Source organism: Mirounga angustirostris, unplaced genomic scaffold, assembly GCF_029215605.1.
Source record: "Mirounga angustirostris isolate CCGP_5_RB_7025 unplaced genomic scaffold, mMirAng1.0.hap1 SCAF_10, whole genome shotgun sequence".
Classification (NCBI taxonomy): domain Eukaryota; kingdom Metazoa; phylum Chordata; class Mammalia; order Carnivora; family Phocidae; genus Mirounga; species Mirounga angustirostris.
This window is the reverse complement of record NW_026991718.1, coordinates 135,098,980-135,119,051: the sequence shown is the minus strand read 5'-3', so window position 1 is coordinate 135,119,051 and position 20,072 is coordinate 135,098,980. Positions and strand designations below refer to the sequence as shown.

Here is a 20,072-nt window from a genome sequence, read left to right as displayed (position 1 = left end):
CGTGTACCCTATATCTGTGAATGCGATCTTATTTGGGAAAAAGATGCAATAGGTTTTTCAAGATGTAATTAAGGATATCAAAATGAGGAGATTCATCCAAGATTATCCAGATGGGCCCTAAATCCAATGACTAGTGTCCCTGTAAGAAAAGGAGAGGGCATGTCTGTCTACGGCCATAGCACCCTGGACATGCTCTAGCTCGCCTGATCTTGGTAGCTAAGTGGGATGGGGCCTGGTTAGTACTTGGATGGGAGGGAGAGAGAGGGCCCAGGGAGCAGAGGAGAAAGGAATGTGACCACAGTGACAGAGACTGGAGGAAGCAGCTGCCAAGCCCAGGAGAGCCTGGAGCCGCCAGCAGCCGAAGAGGCAGACAAGCTCCACCCCTAGAGCTGGAGGGAGCATGGTCCAGGGGGGTAGAGGCTAGAGGTGCTGCTAAACACCCTCCAAGGCACAGGGCAGCCCTCCCCCCAGAGAATCACCAGCATCACTGGTGCTGAGCTTGGGCGCACCTGCACCAGCCTGGCATCCTCGTTTTCACCCACCGTTCTCAGACATCTCCCGCATGACCCCATCCCTCAGAGGCTGACGGGTGTTCAAGGAAGAGAGTTCTGGGGCTGGGTAAGCTTGGGAAAGTCCGCAGGCTGCAGGCTCCTCTGACATGCCCAGAGCCCCTCGGCCAATGGCTAGCTCCAAGTTTCTGGTTCAGTGATCAAAGTCAGCCTCTTCCCACCACAGAACGCTGGTGCTCCTCACACACCAAGGCACCCACCCCTAGAACTGCCTCACTGGCCAGGGCGGAAAAGGCTCAGAAGTATGCAAGGGGACAGGAAGGCTGACAGCCAGAGTGGCTGTCTAACCCTGAGCTCGGTCCACCTGGTCACGGTGGCTGATGCTCACATCCCTTCAGGACCAGCCAGGACCAAGGTCAACATCAGCCCCTTCCCCATTTGCCACGCGACACCCAAGAAGCAGCTTGCTGGGCTGGGTCCCTGGGGCCTCCACCCAGAGCTCTCTGCCCACGGTGGTGACAGCCAGCATGAGACTGAGCCCCCGGCAAGGAGCCGGCACTCAGCCCAGCCTGCATGGCCTGCACCCTCCCCGGGCTCGCTTGGCCTGGCCTGCACCTCCTCTCCCTTCACCACGGGCCCCTGCGATGCTCTAACTCCCTGAGCCTGAGTCCTCAAGGCAGGACAGAGCAGTTACTCTGACCTCCGGAGCAGACCGTGAGGACAGGCCTGGAGCTGGGCTTCTGATGGCCTTGGGAACGCGCGTTCCCACACAAGCAGACGCTGCGCCAGGGATGGCCGCCGACTCCTTCTCCCCTCCTCCTTCACCTCATCTCGCTTTCCTGGCGGCAATTTTTGCTCTATTTTCCAGACACTGGACCTCCGAGTACCACCCGTGCGACTTCCTGCCGTGTCTTCCTAAGCAGCGACGCTCTCAAAGTTACTCACGGAGCCTCTTTTAGGTGTTTTCAAAAACACACGGAAATCAACATGCAGTTACCAAAATAAAACAGGTTCACTCAGCATCTCCCAGTCCCAGCCCACGGCCCATCGGCAGGCACCCCTGCTCATCCTCAGAGGTGCAGGCCCTCGCCCTGTCCCTCCTCCGCACCACCCGGGCGGAGCACCGCCTCCTCGGGGCCCCGCACCCCGCAGGCTCCGGCCTCTCCTCACCAGAGATGATGGAGTCGTTCAGCGCCTCTTCATCCTGATACACCAGCAGGTCGTCCTTGAGTTCCGAATTCACGATCAAGTTCTCCTTGTTCTCCTCAGACCCTTTGGTGGCGGTGCGCTTGCTCTCCGCGACCCCATCGAAGCTCCAGGCCTCCTCCCTCTCCTTGCCCCGCTCCACGCTGGACGTTCTCGACAGGCGGACGTCCACCCGCTTCTTGGGGGACGCTTTACTGTCCCTTCCTTGAAAACTGAATCAGAAGACAGTCTGGGTTACGCGCGGTCCGCCTCCCCGCAGGACCCAGCAAAACCGGCCTGGGGGCTTGCGAGGATGCTGCAAAGATGGTCCCCAAATGCGTGCGGCGCCCAGCTTCAGTCCTGAACGCGCAGGACGAGCAGCCCCAGACGGCGCACGCTTGGTCCCGGAGAGCGCGGGCCTGTGCGTGGGAAGCCGGCCGCGCTCCGCACCGTAGGGGCGCGGCTCCGGGACTCCCCGGAACCGGGACTCCCCGGAACCGGGAAGGGCACTGCGCTCGCGCGGTGCTTCTGCCAAGCCCTACGTGCGCCCCGTTAGCTGGCTGCTTTGCCCTCCAGCGATCACTTCTCTTTCTCTGTGGGCACGTGAGGTCTAAGATAAAAGAGTAAGCTTCAGGAACAGGCTTTGTCCTCCTGCTAACGAAGACTCAAAGTCTTCAGGGTCTGGGACAGCGTGACAGCTACTTCTCTTCCACGGGCGCTCGATTCCCCCGGGAGAAACGCCGGCACTCAGTGACCAGGCTCCCACCCGCGGACGTCCTCTCCCAGAATGTGGCAGCCAAGACCAGAGCCCGGTGCGAAGTAAAAAAGTGGGGCTCTTGTCCAAAAATTAACAATTTCAGGACAGTGACAGCAGGACTACACAGGGTACACACAAGGCTGATGGGGGTTTGGGCACACGGGTCTCCTTCCTGGCAGGGAGAGGGCCTCACCTGTCCTGGAGATGCTTGGTGGCCAGTGCCCTGTGCAGCTCCTCAATGACACGGCTGGGGGGCAGTGGCCGGTGGACAGTGGTGAGATGTGGAGACCCCGTGGGCGTGGAAAGCTGTCCTCGGAGGGGAGGGTCAGCACTCTTCCCGCCAGGGCCCTGGAAGAGCGCAGGCTGGCCTGGAGCGTGAGAGGGACCAACGAGAACGTAAGTCTCTGGGGGCAGGGAGGAAGGACTCTGCAAAAGACAGGAGCCCGAGAGCAGAGGACACAGCCCCCTGGCCGGGGGACCCTCACACCTGTTCCAGACGTGCCAGGTCCCCCGCCCCCAGAGCTAGAGACAGGGCTCACCTCTGTCCAGCTCCATCCATGGGCCCTCTGGCCTCCAGCCCTGGGAGCTGAGCTCCATAGGCCCCCTGCAAGGTCTCAGGCACAGAATGCCCTCCTTCCTGATGCTCTGCTACAGATTTGGCTTCCCAAGCCACACTTCCTATTGTGGAAACGAGCACAATCCCCCCAGCTCTGCAAGGTCTGCAGGGGTCACTCAGCCTGGACCACCGTGGTCCCTGCTTCTCCACATCTCCTCCAACCCTCTCCCTGTACCTCACCCAGTGGGAGCTTTCAGGAAGGCAAGCCTCTCCCCTCCTCCTCAGCACGGCATCTGGGCTCCTGGCCCGGGCCCTGTAGGCTGCCCTGCTCGGCACTCTGGCTTCATCTCTTCCACTTTCCCCACCAAGCTCTCTTGGCTCTAGGACAGGAGGATCTTTCCAATCCTTGAGGGAACCACACACTCTACTCTGAGCTTTTATACAGGCTGTTCCCTTTGCCTGGAATGCTTTTCCCCTCCCCTGTCTGTACCAATCTCACTTCCTCAGGGAAACCTTCTGTGAATCCCCACCCTTGTGCAGAGCCCACCATACCTGCCCATAAGACTCAGGGCAGCCCTGACACCCCTTTCCTCCCACTTGGAATGAATTACTTCATCGGGTCCGCTCTTGTCACCCAACTGTGCACCTCTGGGCAGGGCCTGTGTCTGCTGTATCCCCAGGCCTGGCACTTGATGAGTGTGCAACAGACATCCATTTACATGAAATGAGTCTGAAGACTCAGAAGAGATTTGCTCAAGTCCATCCTAAGAAGGTGAGGCTTCTCTCCCTAACAGATACTTCCTGAATGTTCACTCCAAGTCCTGCACGGCATCCGGTGCTCAGGGAGGCAGAAAGCATGAGTTTGCTCATTACACATATCTGGCCTCCAGTCTCCATCTGCTACTTACCAGCAGGAAGACCCCCCTAGGCAAGTCCCCTGAACACTTGAAGCCTCAGTCTTCTTATCTGTAAAATGGGCCAAGAGCTCCCTGACAGGGCCAGCAGGAGCCCAGCTGCTGGGGTGGGCCTGGCACCTACAACACTTTCACACACAGACTCGCTCCCAAACATGTCTCCGCAGAGGCAGCCTCCAGGCTCCCCCAATTTGTTTGACCGGGTACAAATAAATTAACTCCCTTTTTAGTCTCAACAGGGAGAGGGACACACACACAGATCTAAACCACTCCCTAAAAGACAAAGCCTTTCTGATGTAATCCTAGAATGTGGACAGTGTCAATAAAAAACAAACAACAACAACAAACCACATACACACAACTAGAAGAAAAACTAAGTCTCATTGAAACAGGTGATTTCTCTTTCTTCACAAGCACCTGCTTCTGTGGGCATAGCCAGGTAACACCAAACAGCCCAGGCCTTGCCCTCGATGGGCCTCGAGGCCGGCTGGATGGAGTCAGGAGAGGAAAAGCAGACAGAAAGCCAACACAAGAATTTTAGGGAGAGCTGAGCCAGGCAGGTGGGCTGAGCACACCTGGGATGGGGAGCAGGTGGGCTGGGCTACGGAGCTCAGGCGAGGCTTCTCAGCAGAAGGGCCATCTGATCTGACACCCAGGGGATGAGACGGTACCAGCCATAGGCAGGGCAGAGTAGGTGAGGGCTCCATCCGAGCATGGCCCCCAGAACCATCCCAGTTCTCTACACTCTGCCAGCTCCGCCCCTCCTAGGGCAGCCCCTGCTCATCATAGGGACCACCTCCCGGGCATGTGATGCTCTGCCATTGCCTGGAATCCTTCCTCTACACTTGCTAGGAAGGCATCACCAGCCCAGGGAAGCGGAGGTGACCTGGCTTGCCTGGGCTCACTCCACTTGCCTGGACTCTAAGTGCTTCCCACATGCCGCTCCACTGAGCACTTTCCCTGGCCCACCTCGTCCAGCCTGGCCCGCCTCATCCAGCCTGCCTAGGGCACCTCTTACCGCTCCCATGTCTCAGATGAGGAACCAGGCTCCAAAGCCAACTCCAAGTTATGCCTCCAGGGTGTGGCAGGGGCTGGGATTGGAACACCTCTAAGTGTAGTTGGCAGAGGCCACAGGACCCCCTTACAGAGGGGCGACTGTCCCCCAGCTGGGCAGGGGCAGCTTTGCCCTGAGGGGGTTAACTCACACGGGTCCTGGGTCCAGGCAGGTGAGACACAGGTGAGTCAATGAACCTCATGCAGTTCATACAAACAGGGGGCGAGGGTTCCAGCAAACACAAAAGCACTAGCTCACCTTAATGGGCTGGTGGGACTCAGGGGGCTGCCAGATAGGAAGACTTTTCAAGAAGAGCCAAAAATTTGGATTACAGGTAAAAGTTACATGTTTGACACATGTTAATATTTAACACATGTATTTGAAGGTTTAAAATGTTGGCAACCCATTAAAACAAATTAAACACCATTCAGACCCAGCAAGGCAAGTCTGTGAGTGGGCCTGGGGGCGGGGGGACGGGTCCCTGACCTCTGGTGGAGGCTGGGGGGCACTGTCGCAGACAAGAAAGAGCCCCGTGGGGACTCCGCTAGTACATGCTGTCCCCCTGGGTCCCAGTTAAGCCCAGGTAAGGGGCCTTTGTCCTCTGCTGCCACCTAGCGCTCACATGCTAAAGCAAACATTTCCCCCAAAAGAGAAGGAAAAAGAGGGAGAATGGAGAAAATGAAGACAAAGGTACCAAAATGGGGTCTCAGCCGTTAAAAAGAGATCCAGACCGAAACCACCCTCCCGTGCTCTCCCTTATCCTAATCCAGTCCCCAGATTAGCGCCCCTGATGTTCTGGAGCTCCTTGGAAGGAGAGGGCGGAAGTCAGAGGCACTGAATATGAGGCCCTCAGGACCCAGAATTTTGGCTGTGAGAACAGGCAGAGGAGTCACAGTAGGGGAACACGTGCACCCTGAGGCCTGATCCATCCCAAGCACAGCAGAGGCAGGACTGGGCTGCTGAGTTACCCAGGGACCAGAACAAATTATGTGTGAGACAGAAGAAAACGTGGTGGAGGCTGCCTGATCAGATGGATTTCCAATTGTTTCAGGTCCCCATGGATGGAGAAGAAAATTATCCGAAGACAGTAACAAGATGCAGGACAGCATGATTCTGCTCAAAACTTTTATCTGTGGGGCCCTGTCCCTGGCACACTGCAGGCTTGGACTCCTTCCCAGAGATGTAGAAACAGGCAGGCCGGGCTCAGAACACGCATCTGCTCCTTCAATCGCAGCCACACACACCCCCTGAGCACCTGCTATATGCCAGGTGGGGTCTTAGGCTGGTGTCTGGGATCTGGTGGGGTCTGGCGGGGTCCTTGCCTGATGTCACCAAGTCCCACCAACTGGGTAGCTCAGAACAACAGGACTTCATTCTCTCACGGCTGTTGAGGCCAGAAGTCTGAAACCCAGGTGTCAGCAGGGCTGGAGCCTTCTGAGGGCTGAGAGAGAAAGATGCCAGGCCTCCCTCCAGCTCCTGGTGACCCCTGGCACACCCTGGCTTGCAGACAGGTCACTCCAATCTGTCTCCACCTCCGCATCATCTTCTGTGTCCTTTTGGGTCTCTTGTAAGGACATTCTCATTGGATTTAGGGCCCACACAAAGGCAGGATGATTTCATCTTGTTCCTGATGTAATTATGTCTGCAAAGACCCTTTGCCAAAGAAGGCCACATTCTGAGGTGCCGGGTAGATGTGAATTTTGAGGGGACATGTTCAACCCACTGGGCAAGGTGAAGTGATGTGGCAAACACCAGAAGGCAAGACGCATGTTGCTATGGGGTTGCAGTTGGGGTTGGGGACAGCTCCCCTCAAGGAGGGACAGCGAGGCCCAGGCACTGACCAGGTGAAGCACGGGGAAGAATATTGTAGCAGGAAGAGCAGCGGGAGGGTAATAGCCTCAAACCCAGAACTAGGGTCGAGTCTCATTAGCTGTGGGACCTGGGACATGTTGCTTGGAGGCCCCCGAGCCTCTGTCTCTTTAACTGTGAATTGGGCTCACATCCCCACCCCACCCCCGAGAGAGGCTGGCCCACACATTAGGAACACGTGGTGTGTACTCGGGCCTCCTTGTGGCCCAGCAAGTGGGACGGAGCAGCATGGCGGGTGGAGGTCAAAGCTGCTCAGGTCTGCCATCCACATCCTCTCCATGCCCGCTGCCCTCAGAGGCAACAGGTGAGGATTTGCATTTCAGAACAGTCACCGTAAGAACGTAATGGCCTGCTTTCCCCCTGAGACTAGCCGTGTCTCCTGTTTCTACCCGTGATGGGACAAGAAATGCCCAAACTCCAAAGGTGAATGTTCCGACTTCCTGGGATTATTCAGCCAGTGTGGCCAAAGCTACAAGTGGATGCTTTTTGGGGCCTCCCCCCAGCTGTGCTCCCCTCTCTGATCACCACCCTATAGGCCAGAGTTTATCTCTGGCTCTGCCTTACAGGATGGAGCTCACTGGGGAAACACAGTGAAACAGAGATGAGCAGAGACTGCGAGAGCGAGAGATGGAAGGAGAGGTGGGGACAGAGTAGGGAAGGAAGGGGAGAGGGAGAAAGAATAGGAAACAGAAGGACACCCAAACATCCAGACACATAGACAGACAGACAAAATCCTCATCCTGGGGGCTGGCTGCATCTTCCGCATTCAGGTTCTAGAAGACACTTTTGATTCCTGCCAACAGAGTGCCCCATTTGCTCAAGGGAGCCCGAGGGGTCTGCTCCTGACAACCAGAGCTCCCTGCTAAGAACTGCTCTCCTGTCTCATGTTTTGCTCCCCTGGACCTGCCCAGAACCCTGATCACAAAAGCCAAGGGTGAGAACCAGCCCGTGGTGGGCACCCCACCAGGCTGAAGGTATGCATGAATGAATGGAAGGATGTGTACATGCGGACCCACCTGTGACGTTTATCGTGGTTTTGGAGCCTGCCTTGGGCGGTGGGGTGGGCAACAGCGGGGGGCTGGGGAGCTGGCCCACGGATCTCTCCAGGGGTCTGGGAGGACTGTCCAGGGAGTCAGACCCAGCTAAGGCTTGAGAGGGTTCGTCAGTGGTCGGCGGGAGGTTGCCGGCGGCATCTGCTTCTTCACCTCTGGATGCGGACGGCATCTTGGCTGGTTCAAAGGCAAAACAGAGCATTCACAAGCCATTCTTCCTCTGGCTGGGGTGGACGGGAGCGAGGACAGTAAGGCAGCTTGGGCTGGGTGGGATTGTGAACAGGAACAGGGTACAGAGGGGATGTTTCAAATACAGACCTGACTTCTTGTGAGTTCAGAGGTCAGTGGAACTGCCAGAAGTAGACAGGGGGAGGAGGGGGAAGAGGAAGAGGAGGGGGAAATGGGGGAGGAGGGGGAAGTGGGGGAGGAGGGGAAGGGACAGGAAGGGGAGGAGGGGAGAGGGAGAAAGGAACTTCAAGAGAACAGATAATTCTGTCCCTTTTCCCACTCAACAGGTGGTGCCAAAGTTCCTGCTCCCGCCTGACCTGGGGATGGTGGCCATCACAGGTTTTGGAATGAGACCTGCCCAGGCTCCCATCAGCCCCTGCACCGTGATCCTGGTAAATTACTAAAACCCCGGTGCCTCCATTTACCCACATGTGACATCTGACAAACACCAACAGTCCCTCAAGGGACTGTTGCAAGGTTTAAACGGGAAGTAACAAAAAGATGAGTAACTCAGCAGCTATTAACTTACAAGTCTGGTTTTCCACAGCCCTGGCCCCTGACAAGGAGGTCCCAGCAGGTGGTACGGGGAGGCAGGGAGGTCCAGCTTTGAGGAAGGGTCAGCCTGCCCAGAGCCCCATGCCCGTCCCCTCTCCTTCCTGCTGCTCCCTGAGCAACATTCCCGAGCCTGTCTGCCCCTCGGCCTTCTCCCAGTCCATGAACACTCCCTTTTCACTTCTCCCTTCATCCGGCCCAAGTTCTACTGGTCAGCACTGCACCACCTATCCCACTGACTCCCCCAAGTCCTCTGCCTCACTTCCTTTCCATTTAGCTCCGTGGTGAGGCCTCTGTCCCCCAGTTCCGGGCCCATGAGTGCTGCAGGAGAAAGATGATGGAGGAACCCCGGTGTCCGCCCCCTCAGGACTGCCACAGTCGGGCTCAGCTCTGCCTCAGACTCCTGCCTCCAGCTCCTCACCTCAGACTCCCAGGGGGCCTCACCTCCAGGGGAAACTGAGGCCTTCAGACAGGGGTGGGGGCACTCTTCTTGGATGCCTGACTCAAACACAACAGTCCCTGAAACCCCAGATCCTGATACAGGATCCCCATGCCCACCCAGGATCCCAGCACTCCCTGCCTTCTCAGAGCGTGCCCCAGGTGCCCGGCACGGTGCCTGCTATACATCTCAGCTTATTTTTTAAGACCAGCTGTGGAGGAAGATACAAACACTCATCAGGAACAGCTTGGTAGAGCTGGTCCTAAAGTCACAGCGTGGGTGGGATTCATCCATCAGGAAGGGTTCTGGAGGGTCTGATGGGCGGGGCGCTGTCCGCGGTGCTGAAAGCATGGTGCTGGCCCCATCCCTGCCCTTCGAGAGCTTCCAAAGAAACTTCAGAAGTGGACACTGAACATTCCACGGATCCCATGTTATTACCACTTCTGTCCTTTTACTATCCATGGCTGACTCCACGGCTGGGACACTCTCGTGGCACAACATGGACAGGCCAGTTCCTCCCGCTGGGCCCTGGAGGTCTGGACAAAGTGAGCAGTGTATGACCTAGACTCCACAGGTTCCCTTGGCTGTGTTGCCAAGGAAAAGGCTAACAGGGAAACTGAGCAGCCCAGGTCAGGGTCCCCACACCTGCATCGGCCAGGGCAGGTCCCCTTGATCTGTCTCAGCTGTCCTCAGTCTCTCTCAACACGTTCCTCTTCAGCTTCCAGACACCTGTTCCCTGGTTCCCTCCCGTGACATTGGCCACACTTGCCCAGCCTCTCACCAGCTCCACGTGGGCTGCCCAGGACCCAGCCCTCAGTCCACGGTTCCAACTCTCCCATCCAATCCTCTGGCTTCAGAATCAATCCCATCTTTCTGTCAACCCTTGACCTTCCCTCCAAGCTCCAGACTCGTACATTATCAGCCATGGTGACATCTCCATCTGGAGGTCAGAAAGGCAAAATGAAACATTCCCAAACCCATCTCTTGATTTCCCAGGGGAAAGCCCTCCCCAGTCTTCTCCTCCCTCACTCTCACCCATTCACATCCATCCACCCATCTTGCAAATGTCCTGGCACAATTACGGGGTCCAGGCCACCTTCCAGGAGTGACAAGTCACTAAACCAGACAGATCCTTCACCAGGCTTCCTACGCAGCTCACCAGCTGTGCAGCCACACTGGATACCCAGTGCCTTGCCCCTTGTATATAATTCATGATAAATCCTGTGTGATCTACTTCCAAAATATTTCCCAGCCATGTCCACTTTTCCTCCATGTGCAAGCTTCCATGGCCTCTAGGCTCCTCCCCTGTCACACCCCCTGCCCCAAATCCATCCTCAAAACCAGGAGTTAGGAAACTTTTTCCATAAAGGGTTTTGCAGGGCAGAGTGTCTCTGTTGGTACAGCAAAGTCCAGAAGGCTGGCCAATTCAAACAGCTAAACTCCCCTGTCTGTATCCAAAGTGGATATGTGCCACCAACAGAACTTTCTGAGATGCTGGACAGATTTCCTCCCTGTCCATTTCAGTAGGCCACCAGCCATGTGTGGCCAATGAGCAACTGACAAGTGGCCAGTGTGACTGGAAAGCTGAATTTTTATTTCATTTAGTTTTAATTAATTTAAGTAGCCATGCTGCTAGTGAGTACCAAGCTGAACAGGGCAGCTGCAGACTTCTGGGAGGGAGTCAACAGTCACAGCCCATACCCCCTCAATCAGAGAGAGACTGCAGGGTAAGCTTCTAACAGTTCCATGGAAATCCTCTCTTCCACCAGCCCAAGGTGGAATGCAGGTCCTCTACCTCTGCTCTGCGCTCCAGGGCCTAACACACCAGCAGATCTCACTAAAATCCCCTCCAACATCTTCCCACGAAACTCATCCAAGCTCATCACACATGGACCCCTATATGTCCATGACCTGTCTGGGGCTCCCCAGGCTGGGAAAGAGGTACTCCAACATCTTTTTCAGCCTACATCTCCCTCTACAGCTCATGTGAGTGTGTAGCTACCGTTATAGTTTGGAATCTTGTTGAAATTAGAACATTAACATCTGGGGCACCTGGGTGCCTCAGTCATTAAATGTCTGCCTTTGGCTCAGGTCATGATCCCAGGGTCCTGGGATCGAGCCCCGCATCGGGCTCCTTGCTCGGCGGGAAGCCTGCTTCTCCCTCTCCCACTCCCCCTGCTTGTGTTCCCTCTCTCGCTGTCTCTCTCTCTGTCAAATAAATAAAATCTTAAAAAAAAAAACATTAACATCCATTAAAGTCTTAAGTGCTAGATCAGAAAAAAAAAAAAAATGGAGAAGACAATGTCAGTTTTCCAAGTTCCCCACATTTGGGATCCTCCCTTCGGGAGGGGGGTGCTGTTCATGCACTCCCCTGACCAGCAGAGGCCGCTTCTCACCAACTGAACTCTCAGCCAAGACTCCTGTGTCATCCTACAAACCTCAGCGTAGGGCTCAGTGGATGAACAGAAGTGACTGAAGCTGAGCCAAGTTTGTACATCCATGACTTACTAGCACATTTTACGAAACATTCTGCTGACATGCTTCTGTGTGGCCCCACGTACTTCCTTAGGCAGGGGCTGATAAACTTTTTGTTTATGTCCAGGGACAGAGAGTCAATATTTTAGGCTTGGCTGGACAAGAGGCAAATCCAAGAATATTACATAGGTACTTCCGTAACAAGAGAAAAAGCTCTCCCTGCCTTTTAGCCTGGGAAGTGCTGCCCAGGTGGTGGGTATACTTTGAGCCCATTTATCACCCACTGGATACATTCCAAGACCAGGAGTGCCCAGTGCGACAAAAGGGTCCTGGTGGGCTGGGGGACAGCTGCTGTGTCCGGTTTCGCTGCATCCCAGTGACACCTGGCATGTCCTCAGTCTCAGCTTGGACAGCTAGCCATGGGCTCAGCAACTGGTGGAGTCCCAGGTGGAGGTGGGACGAGCCCAGGTTCTGAGCAGTGGGGAAGGGTGGCCACCGGCCAGGGAGGGGCGGTCTCCGCTCGGACTGGGTTCACAGTGCCAGCACCCTTGAATGTGCCGTGCAGACACAGGTGGCAGCCAGATCTGACCGACAGCCTGCAGTTTGCCATCCCCTCCTCTGCTTCAGAAACCCGCATTCCAGAGCATTCTAGAAGCAGCGTGAAGGTGTATCCCCTGCTTGATGCTATTTTGGGCTATAGAATATTATGGTTAAAAACATGTCTGGGATCAATCTCCAGCTTGCCACTTCTGGGCTCTGTGGTCTCAGATAAGCAACAGCCTCTCTAGGCCTCTGCTTTCTCAGCTTAAAAAAAAAAAAAAATTGGGCTGTTAAGAAAATACAATGAACATAGTACATGCTTTCTGAATGCCACTTTCCTTTTTAATTGGTGCACTCATGGGAACGCCAGAGTCCGCCCCTGCCCAGCAACAATCACTGAACAGCCACCGGTCCCGTTCAAAGCCAAAACAACAGATCCTTCTGGGCTTCTCAGGGGATGCTCTGTTGCTGGTGTAGCACCTTCCCAATAAAACCAAGAAAAACAAAACCACCCCAAATACAAGGGTCCAAAGTCAACCCAAACCACCAAACTCAAACTGAGGGTCAAAGAAAACAACGGAGGAGCTTGGAGGGAAGGTCAAGGGTTCACAGAAAGATGGGATTGATTCTGAAGCCAGAGTCAGAATCTTTGACAGCATTTTCCTCCTAAGATATTCGTGATGTTTGGATAGAACTCCCACTACTCCCCTCCAAACCCACTCAGCAGTTGTGGGCACGTGGAAGCCACAGACCCAATTTGGGTGTTCCCACCTGGCCAAGGAGTTGCGTCTCTGAAGCTGGGAGCTTCCTGACACACATGTGGTCCCTCTCTCTCCCCCAGCATAGTCTGCAGAAGTCTGCTATTTAAAAGAAAGCAGCTAACCCTCCAGGACAAGTGAACACCACAGCAAAAGTCCGCAGGGGGTGCCCGAGGACACAAGGTCATCCCATTCTGGGCCCCCGGACATTTCCATGAACTTCCTGGGGCCAAGAAGAGAACCCAGGCACTCCCCTGGCACAGTCGCTGCCTAGAATCCAGCTTTCTCTGTTACGCATTACTAACAGCACAGAGGGACGGGCCCACAAGCAGGTGGCTCCATTGGGTGCTGATGCACAGGGTGTGGGGACAAGAACGAGAGGAGAACAGCGTTCGATCACAGCCGGTCGCCCCAAGCTCTGCATCAGGCCCTGCAGACCTGGGACCCCATCGTGCTTTAACCACAGCAGCCCCCCCTTATCTTCAGGGGATATGTTCCAGGACCCCCGTGGATGCCTAGAACCATGGAGAACGCCGAACCTGATGGGTCTTGGGTCTTTTCCTCTAGATGCCCATCTAAGATACATACAATTCATAGATTTGGCCCAGGAAGAGATTAACGATAACTTGTAGAACAGAATAATGATAACCACATCTTGTAATAAGGGTTCTGTGAATGTGGTCGCTCTCTCAAAAGATCCTACTGGGCTGTAGTCACCCTTCTTGTAATGCACGAGGATACGAGCCTATGTGAGGAGATGCCCCTCGCGGCAGGGGCACAGGCCTGGCACTGACCACTAGGTTACTGTTGACCTACTGGCCGCACGTCAGGAGGAGACGCATCTGCTTCCAGACAGCGGCTGACGGCGGGAAACTGAAACCACAGAAAGCGAGGCCACGGATGGGGGTGGGGGCCACTGCATTCACCATGTAAGGATGAAGCCCAAAGCAGGTCACCCCCCTGGCAGCACAGAGGTGGCTCCGCAGACCAGGCTCTTGACCTTCACAGAAGGGGCCAGGCAAGGGCAGGCAGGTGAGGCCGTGTGGGGGGCGGCCAGTGGCCATGGCTCTGCGGAAACACCAGCTCTGTGGGGAGAGGGGGGCACGTTGATGGCTGGAAAGAAGCTGGCTGCACATGAAGATCTGGGTGAAAGCTCATTTTTAAATGTTGACTTGCAATTTTTTAAGCAGGGAGTTTAAAGTCTGTTAGATTATAACGTGCTCCCTCCCCGAAGGGCTCTGCTCAAGCCCAGGCTTCTCAACAGAGACCTGGGCCCCAGGGGTGGCCAGTGTTCCTGGGGCAGAGCTCCAGGCCTGCAGGGCTGCCAGAGACCCCGGTGGTGACCTCCCCCTGCCCCCCCCAGCTCAGTAGCAAAATGCAGGTGGACCCACATCCCCAAACACACATGCTGACAGAGGCGGGACGCCTGGGGCATCTGCAGGCAGCTGGATCCTGCGTGTTACATGCATTCGTCCCCGAGAGAGGCTTTTACTGTGAGGACGGAGTACTTGGGGTGTGTCAGGATGGAGTTAGGGGATTCCGTAATTTTAGCAACCCTGAGAGGTGGGGCGGCATTATCCTCATTTATAGTTGACAACACAAGCTCAGAGAGGTTGAGGGACTTATCCACTGTCACACAGCTTAGTTGAGCATTCAGCCATGTGTCAAACCCGGGGTGGCCTGCTATCAAACACGTTGCCTGAATTCCTTAACTCCATACCTCAGGTTAAACGAGCCGGTGGGGGTGTGTAGTGCTTAGAATGGAACCCTGCACACAACCTGTCTCCGTTAGAGATTTCAGACTGTTCTCCATGTTCCCGTACTTTGGTTTGCTGAGTTTTCTCCTACGTGAACTCCAGCTTTTCATTTAAACTTGTTTATTTGGGGGAAAAGCCCTTCACTACCCTCCATGAGAAACCCATTCCCCTTGTGCTAATGAGAACAAACATCATCATTAAAAAGTTTTCTAGTGATTCGCCATGTGCCACCTACGTGAACTCTCTCCTACCCCAGGGACACAGGACCCCACTGAGGGCAGGGATGGGGTGTGCGGCTCGAGGAGGACATCGTCACGGCCCCACACAGACCAGGGCTGGTGGTCTGGCTCGCTCCCCAGGCCCTGGCCCACCCTGCAGCCTGCTGCCCCTTGCACAGGGTGAACCCACGGCGCCTCCCCATCCCCTGGGTTCCAGCGGCCTTCAGCTCCTCTCTCTCCATCTCACCCTGGCTCTGGCCACACATACAAACCGTTCATTCCGTGGAAGTCCCGTGGTCGGCTCTGCTCCCTGGCTAACCACAGCCCGCCGAAACCCAGCCTGCGGGCTGCTTCTGCAAGTACGGTTTGCGGGCACATAGCCACGTGCTTTCATTTGCACATCTTCTGTGGCTGCTCCTGGGCTACATGGAGGGATGTGGTTTCATCAGGAACCTTCTGACACAAAGGCAACCATAGTTACGTGGCCCCGTGCAGAAGCAGCTGTGGACCCTGATTTCAGTCTTTGCAAAGGTTCTTCCCCCATCAGGGAAGCTCTTTCCTTCCCTCTCTGCCTGGCCAATGCTATTCATCCCCGGGCTGCCCCAGCTCCCAGGCTCAGGGAGGAGCCCCGTGTGCACGCCCACGGTCACGGATTTCGCTGAAGAGGGTCGGCAGGTTTGCTCACCTCCTCCCATCACTCTGGGGGACGAGACCCAGACACGTTCGCCATTATGACCCCCGACCAACAGACCGCCCAGGAGAAAGTCCTTAATACAAACCGGTGGTCACAAATGAACTCTGCGCTCAGGAATTCCATCCCTCCACCAAGCATGCAGAGAAAGAGAGCACCGGAGGTTGGGGAGGGGGCCAGGCAAGGGCAACAGGCACATTCGTCCGAGCTGAGCAGGCAGAAGGAACCAGCCACAGAGAAGCGCCCGGCAGCAGCGGTGAGCCCCGCAGAGCCAGAGGCTCTGTGGCCAAGGGCAGGGCTCGCCTGCAAGGACCCCAGGTGGAAACACACCACCACCCTCATGGAGTCTGGTGTCTGGGGACACCGGGACTGTCCCAAGGGTCACAACCCTTCAGACCCCAAACTCCTACCACATCCCACGCTGGGGTGAAACCAGAGAAGCACAGCCACGCCCAGGACGGACAGAGCAGACCTCTCGGCAGGGGCCTGCCGACCCTGGAGGGGTTTCGCTGGCCGGGGCTGCTGGTGAAACGTGGAGGCGCAAGCCTTGTTGGCAGGAGGAGGCCGCAGAGAACAGATGCCCACCTGGCTCTGAAGCCAAAGAACCCGGCGGGCCCGTCCACACAGCCTGGACTTCCAGCCTCCCACACGTGTGAAGACCGCCCGGCTTCAGCCCCCACACCGTGCCTGACATATTTTTGCCTGGCTACTTCACGAGGGAAAAAGCTCCCAGCTCGACAGGGAGGTCCCCCTGAATATTTCTATAAAAACGCTGCTAATGGGTCCGAAGAAGAGGGCACAGATATTTCAAAGCACCCAAGGGCTCATTTGATGGGTTCATGTCTGGTTACGTCTCCACCTTCCTTTTCTCTCCACCTTTTCCCTCAGCCAGCACCTGTCCTGGTCTAGTCGATTAAAACCACCACCACGGCCCTCACTGTCCCCAGTGACGACCCAGCGCGGCTCCTCCTACCTCCGAACAACCCTGAATACGAAGCACTGCTGTTCCCATTTCCCGGAGGCTGGAAATAAGGCTTCGAGCAGCACAGCCAGCATGCCCCACGGAGACGCGGCGAGGAGAGCCCGGCACGTGAGGAGCGAGGCATTCGGCAGCCCCGCCAGCACCCCGAGGCTCCAGGCACCGTGTGGCAGGCACGGAGGCCAGGCTCCACGGAGGAGGCAGCCCCCTGCTGAGGATTTAGGCCACTAGGAAGGTCCCTCTTCCTCATCCTGCCTCACAGTCTTGGGCTCAGCTAAGATGCTCCCACTGGACACTGGCTCCCTTGGAGAGCATTTTCCCGCTCAGAGGTTCCCAGCAGCAAGCAACCACGACCCAGGAAGAGTGTACATGGGGAGGCTACCTGTGAACGTCTTCAAGCACCGACACCGCCAGGCTGTGCCAGGCTTGGGAAGAGCAGTGGAGAGAAATGCTCTGGCAAATGCTGAAACCCAACCACAGGGCAGAGCATGGCAGGGCCTGGAGCCCAGAATGCTACCCGAGGGGCCACCCAGGCCAACGGCTGTCCCGACAGCAGCTCAGCCCTGCACGGTCTATGGCCGGTACCTGCGTCGTCAGAATAGGAGTCCGAGGACAGCGGCTCGTCCAGGGAAGACTGGTCTGGCCCAGTGGCCAAAGGGCTTCCGGGCGGGGCTTCTTCTGAAGTCAGCGTCTCCTGCTTGGGGGTGGAGGGCTCACTCTGTGAGGCCCGGGGCCCTCCGTCAGGGCTGCAGGCTTTGCTTTCAGCATCTGCAAGGAAAGCCAGTCGTCAGCCAAGCCCACATCTCCCTTCCTACATGCTTTCACTCGTGTGAGGGGCCTTCCTGGGAAGTGAGCCACCCCAGGCCCCGGCATGGTACCCCAGTCCCCTGGTCTGTCCACTGCCTGCCCGTGGGAGACTGGCCAAAGCCTCCACCCACATCGGTACCCCCGTGGTGCCCCCGTTCCCATGCTGGCCTCTGCCCTCTGGCTTGCTTTGGCCAATGGGGCCATGAGGCAGCAATGCCTTCAAAAGTGCCCGCACGCTCCCACAATCGAGCCGCTGCCTGTCCTCGCTGCTGGGATGCGCCGGGCCAGCAGGCTGGGGACGGGAGGCACAGGTACAAAACGGAGCTGCTCCCGTCCGGCCAGCAGAGGCCAGCCCCAGACAGAACCACACATGCCAACAGCTGTCTGCCCTGAGGTACTGCAGGTGTTACGGAACATTCTTGCAGCTACAGGTAACCAATCCGCTCCCGCGCCCACCGAACGGGGTGGGACCATTGGTCCCCTGGCACGCAAACCATTCTCCGTCGCCCACGGTATGCCTGGGCCTGCATCCACCCCCGGGAGAAGGCGGGGAATAAGAAGAGTCAATCCCAGCTGGGTCACACTCTGAGGCACTGCAAGCCCAGGACTGAGGGGGCTCAGAGCAGGGAGTCCCTGGGTGTAGACAGGTGGCCTTCTCAAAAGAAATGACCCCAGGCTCCCAGCAGGGCTGAAAGGAGGACTCAGTGGCTCCCCTTGCTTGGGGCTCAGTTGCTGGAAACTTTGAGGGTCTGGCCTATGATGGGTTGATCATCTCCAACGTCCTATTTTACCGAAGAGGGGCTTAGTGCTCAGGGGCATAACTGGTCCCATCCCATGGCCACCAGATGGCAGGTCTGGGCTCAGAGACACAGCCAGCTGATAACAATCACCACTTCCGAGATGCAGAGCACAGACCAGCGCATGAAGCCCCGCACGCCCTGCTCAGATGCCACATCCCGTGCACAAGGCCACCCTGCACAGAGCAGCACCGCGGGGTCACGAGCCTGTCTCAGGACAACTGCCTCCCATCACTGTGCGGTGTTGGGGGTCGATCTCAGAGTCAGAGCTCCCTTCACCCCAGCCAGTCTCAACCCCCACCTGCTGCCCTCCGGTCCTCCAACAATGTCCCTTTCACCCCAGAAGTGGACTGGCTGGACAAGAAGTAGAAGGTCAAACTCCCCATGCACCCCATCCCACGGCAGACGTCTCTGGCGTCCACTTCCTCACCTCGGAGATGGGGAGAACGGCGTCAACTACTTACTTCATGGCACCCATGTGGGAATTATACGGGCTCATCACACAACACACCTAGCAGAAAGGAGGCCATGTGCTTGCAATCATCCTTACTACTGTTGATGAACTCTGACGAGCAGGACTGATGGCCCAGCCCCTTGGCTGGGCGCAGGTGCCCAGGTAAAAGCAACAGGCTTCCCCAGGGGAGCCCTCACTGCACCCAGGACGTGGGCCCAGCCCACGGCGTGTGACCCCACAGGGATGGGAGTGGTCACCATGGCCCGCACGCCCCCCAAGGCCACAGCCCTCTCCCCAGGAAGGGCAGAAAGGTCAGCCAGGCTGGAAGTCTGGAGATCTGGGGCAGGGAAGATCTCATCTCTGCACCCGTGTCCCCTGACCAGAGGGTCCTGATGAGGGGTCAGCAACCTTTCCCAAAAAAGGAGAAGGCCAGTATTTTAGACTTTGTGGGCCACAGGCCATCTGGCCCATACTGTGTAGTCTTGGTTGTTGTTGTTGTTGTTGTTTTTACAAAAAAAACACTTTAAGTTTAAAAACCATGACTCAGCACAAGGGCCTTCCAAAAACTGGTCCTGGGCCAGGAACAACGTGCAGACTTGCACCAGAGTTCGTCGACCAACCCCGACCCAGGAAAAGACCCAGACGCCAGCCAGGAGAACACACCCAGTGGACACGATGAAAGGTCGCAAAGCTCAAGCTCAAAACCGTACTTCCTCCCACCCTTGCTCAGGACCAGCTTACTTGGTCCTTGGCAACAGAGGACAGAGGACAGCCAGCCCCGCCAGAGACACCACATGGGTACCCAGCAAGCTCTGTGTCAGATGACCACACACCTTCACCAGGTGAGACCGCAACCCACCGTTTACAGAGGCGGACTCCGAATCTTAGACAGGACAGGCCATTTGCTGCCAGTGATGGACACCCCCCCCATCACCACCAACAACACAGCGGTCAGAACACTGAACCTGGAAGGCCCAATGGTCAGCAGCCTGCCACCAGCTCGGCAGAGGCTCCACCAGACAGGCCGTCGGAGCATCCTCCACCTGCGTCCCAGCTCAGGGCACCTGCAGGACTCTTCTGGACCATGCTCAGAGCCCCCGTTCACAGTCCTGCTCAATGAAAAGTTACAGTTCCCAAAATAGCGCTGCTGGCAGGGCGGTTGCTAAGGAACGCTGGCTGGGGCGGGGGGAGCTGTGGGTGGCTGTCCCCTGTACCTCGCTGTTCCGCCAGCCCTCCCTCCAGGCCGATCTCCATCGGATGCCCATCCTCCCCGAGGGCTGTGGGGGGAGCACAGAGCGGAGCACCTGGGTTACACGGAGCAGCCGCGGTGACCGGGAACGTGCCGCAGACTCGCACACACGGCCCCCGGCCACACAGAAGCCACGCGCTCTTAATTTGTCACTCTCCACCCCCACTCCCTCCAGGAAGGAAACCTCGTGCCTCCCAGGTCAGTGGACACAACACCAGGGTGACAGCAATCT

The 20,072-nt window shown here is 56.8% G+C and overlaps 1 protein-coding gene across 1 annotated transcript in view; it reads right to left on the bottom strand.

The window, feature by feature from the left end:
* Positions 1-20,072, bottom strand: part of PHACTR3 (phosphatase and actin regulator 3) — a 205,989-nt gene that overhangs the window by 67,911 nt on the left and 118,006 nt on the right. The window contains exons 4-7 of the mRNA XM_045883903.3: positions 17,119-17,301; positions 7,861-8,073; positions 2,645-2,819; positions 1,680-1,927 (exon numbers count right to left, since the gene is read on the bottom strand). Coding sequence (XP_045739859.1) covers positions 1,680-1,927; positions 2,645-2,819; positions 7,861-8,073; positions 17,119-17,301 — 819 coding nt within the window. The remainder of the gene's footprint in view (positions 1-1,679; positions 1,928-2,644; positions 2,820-7,860; positions 8,074-17,118; positions 17,302-20,072) is intronic.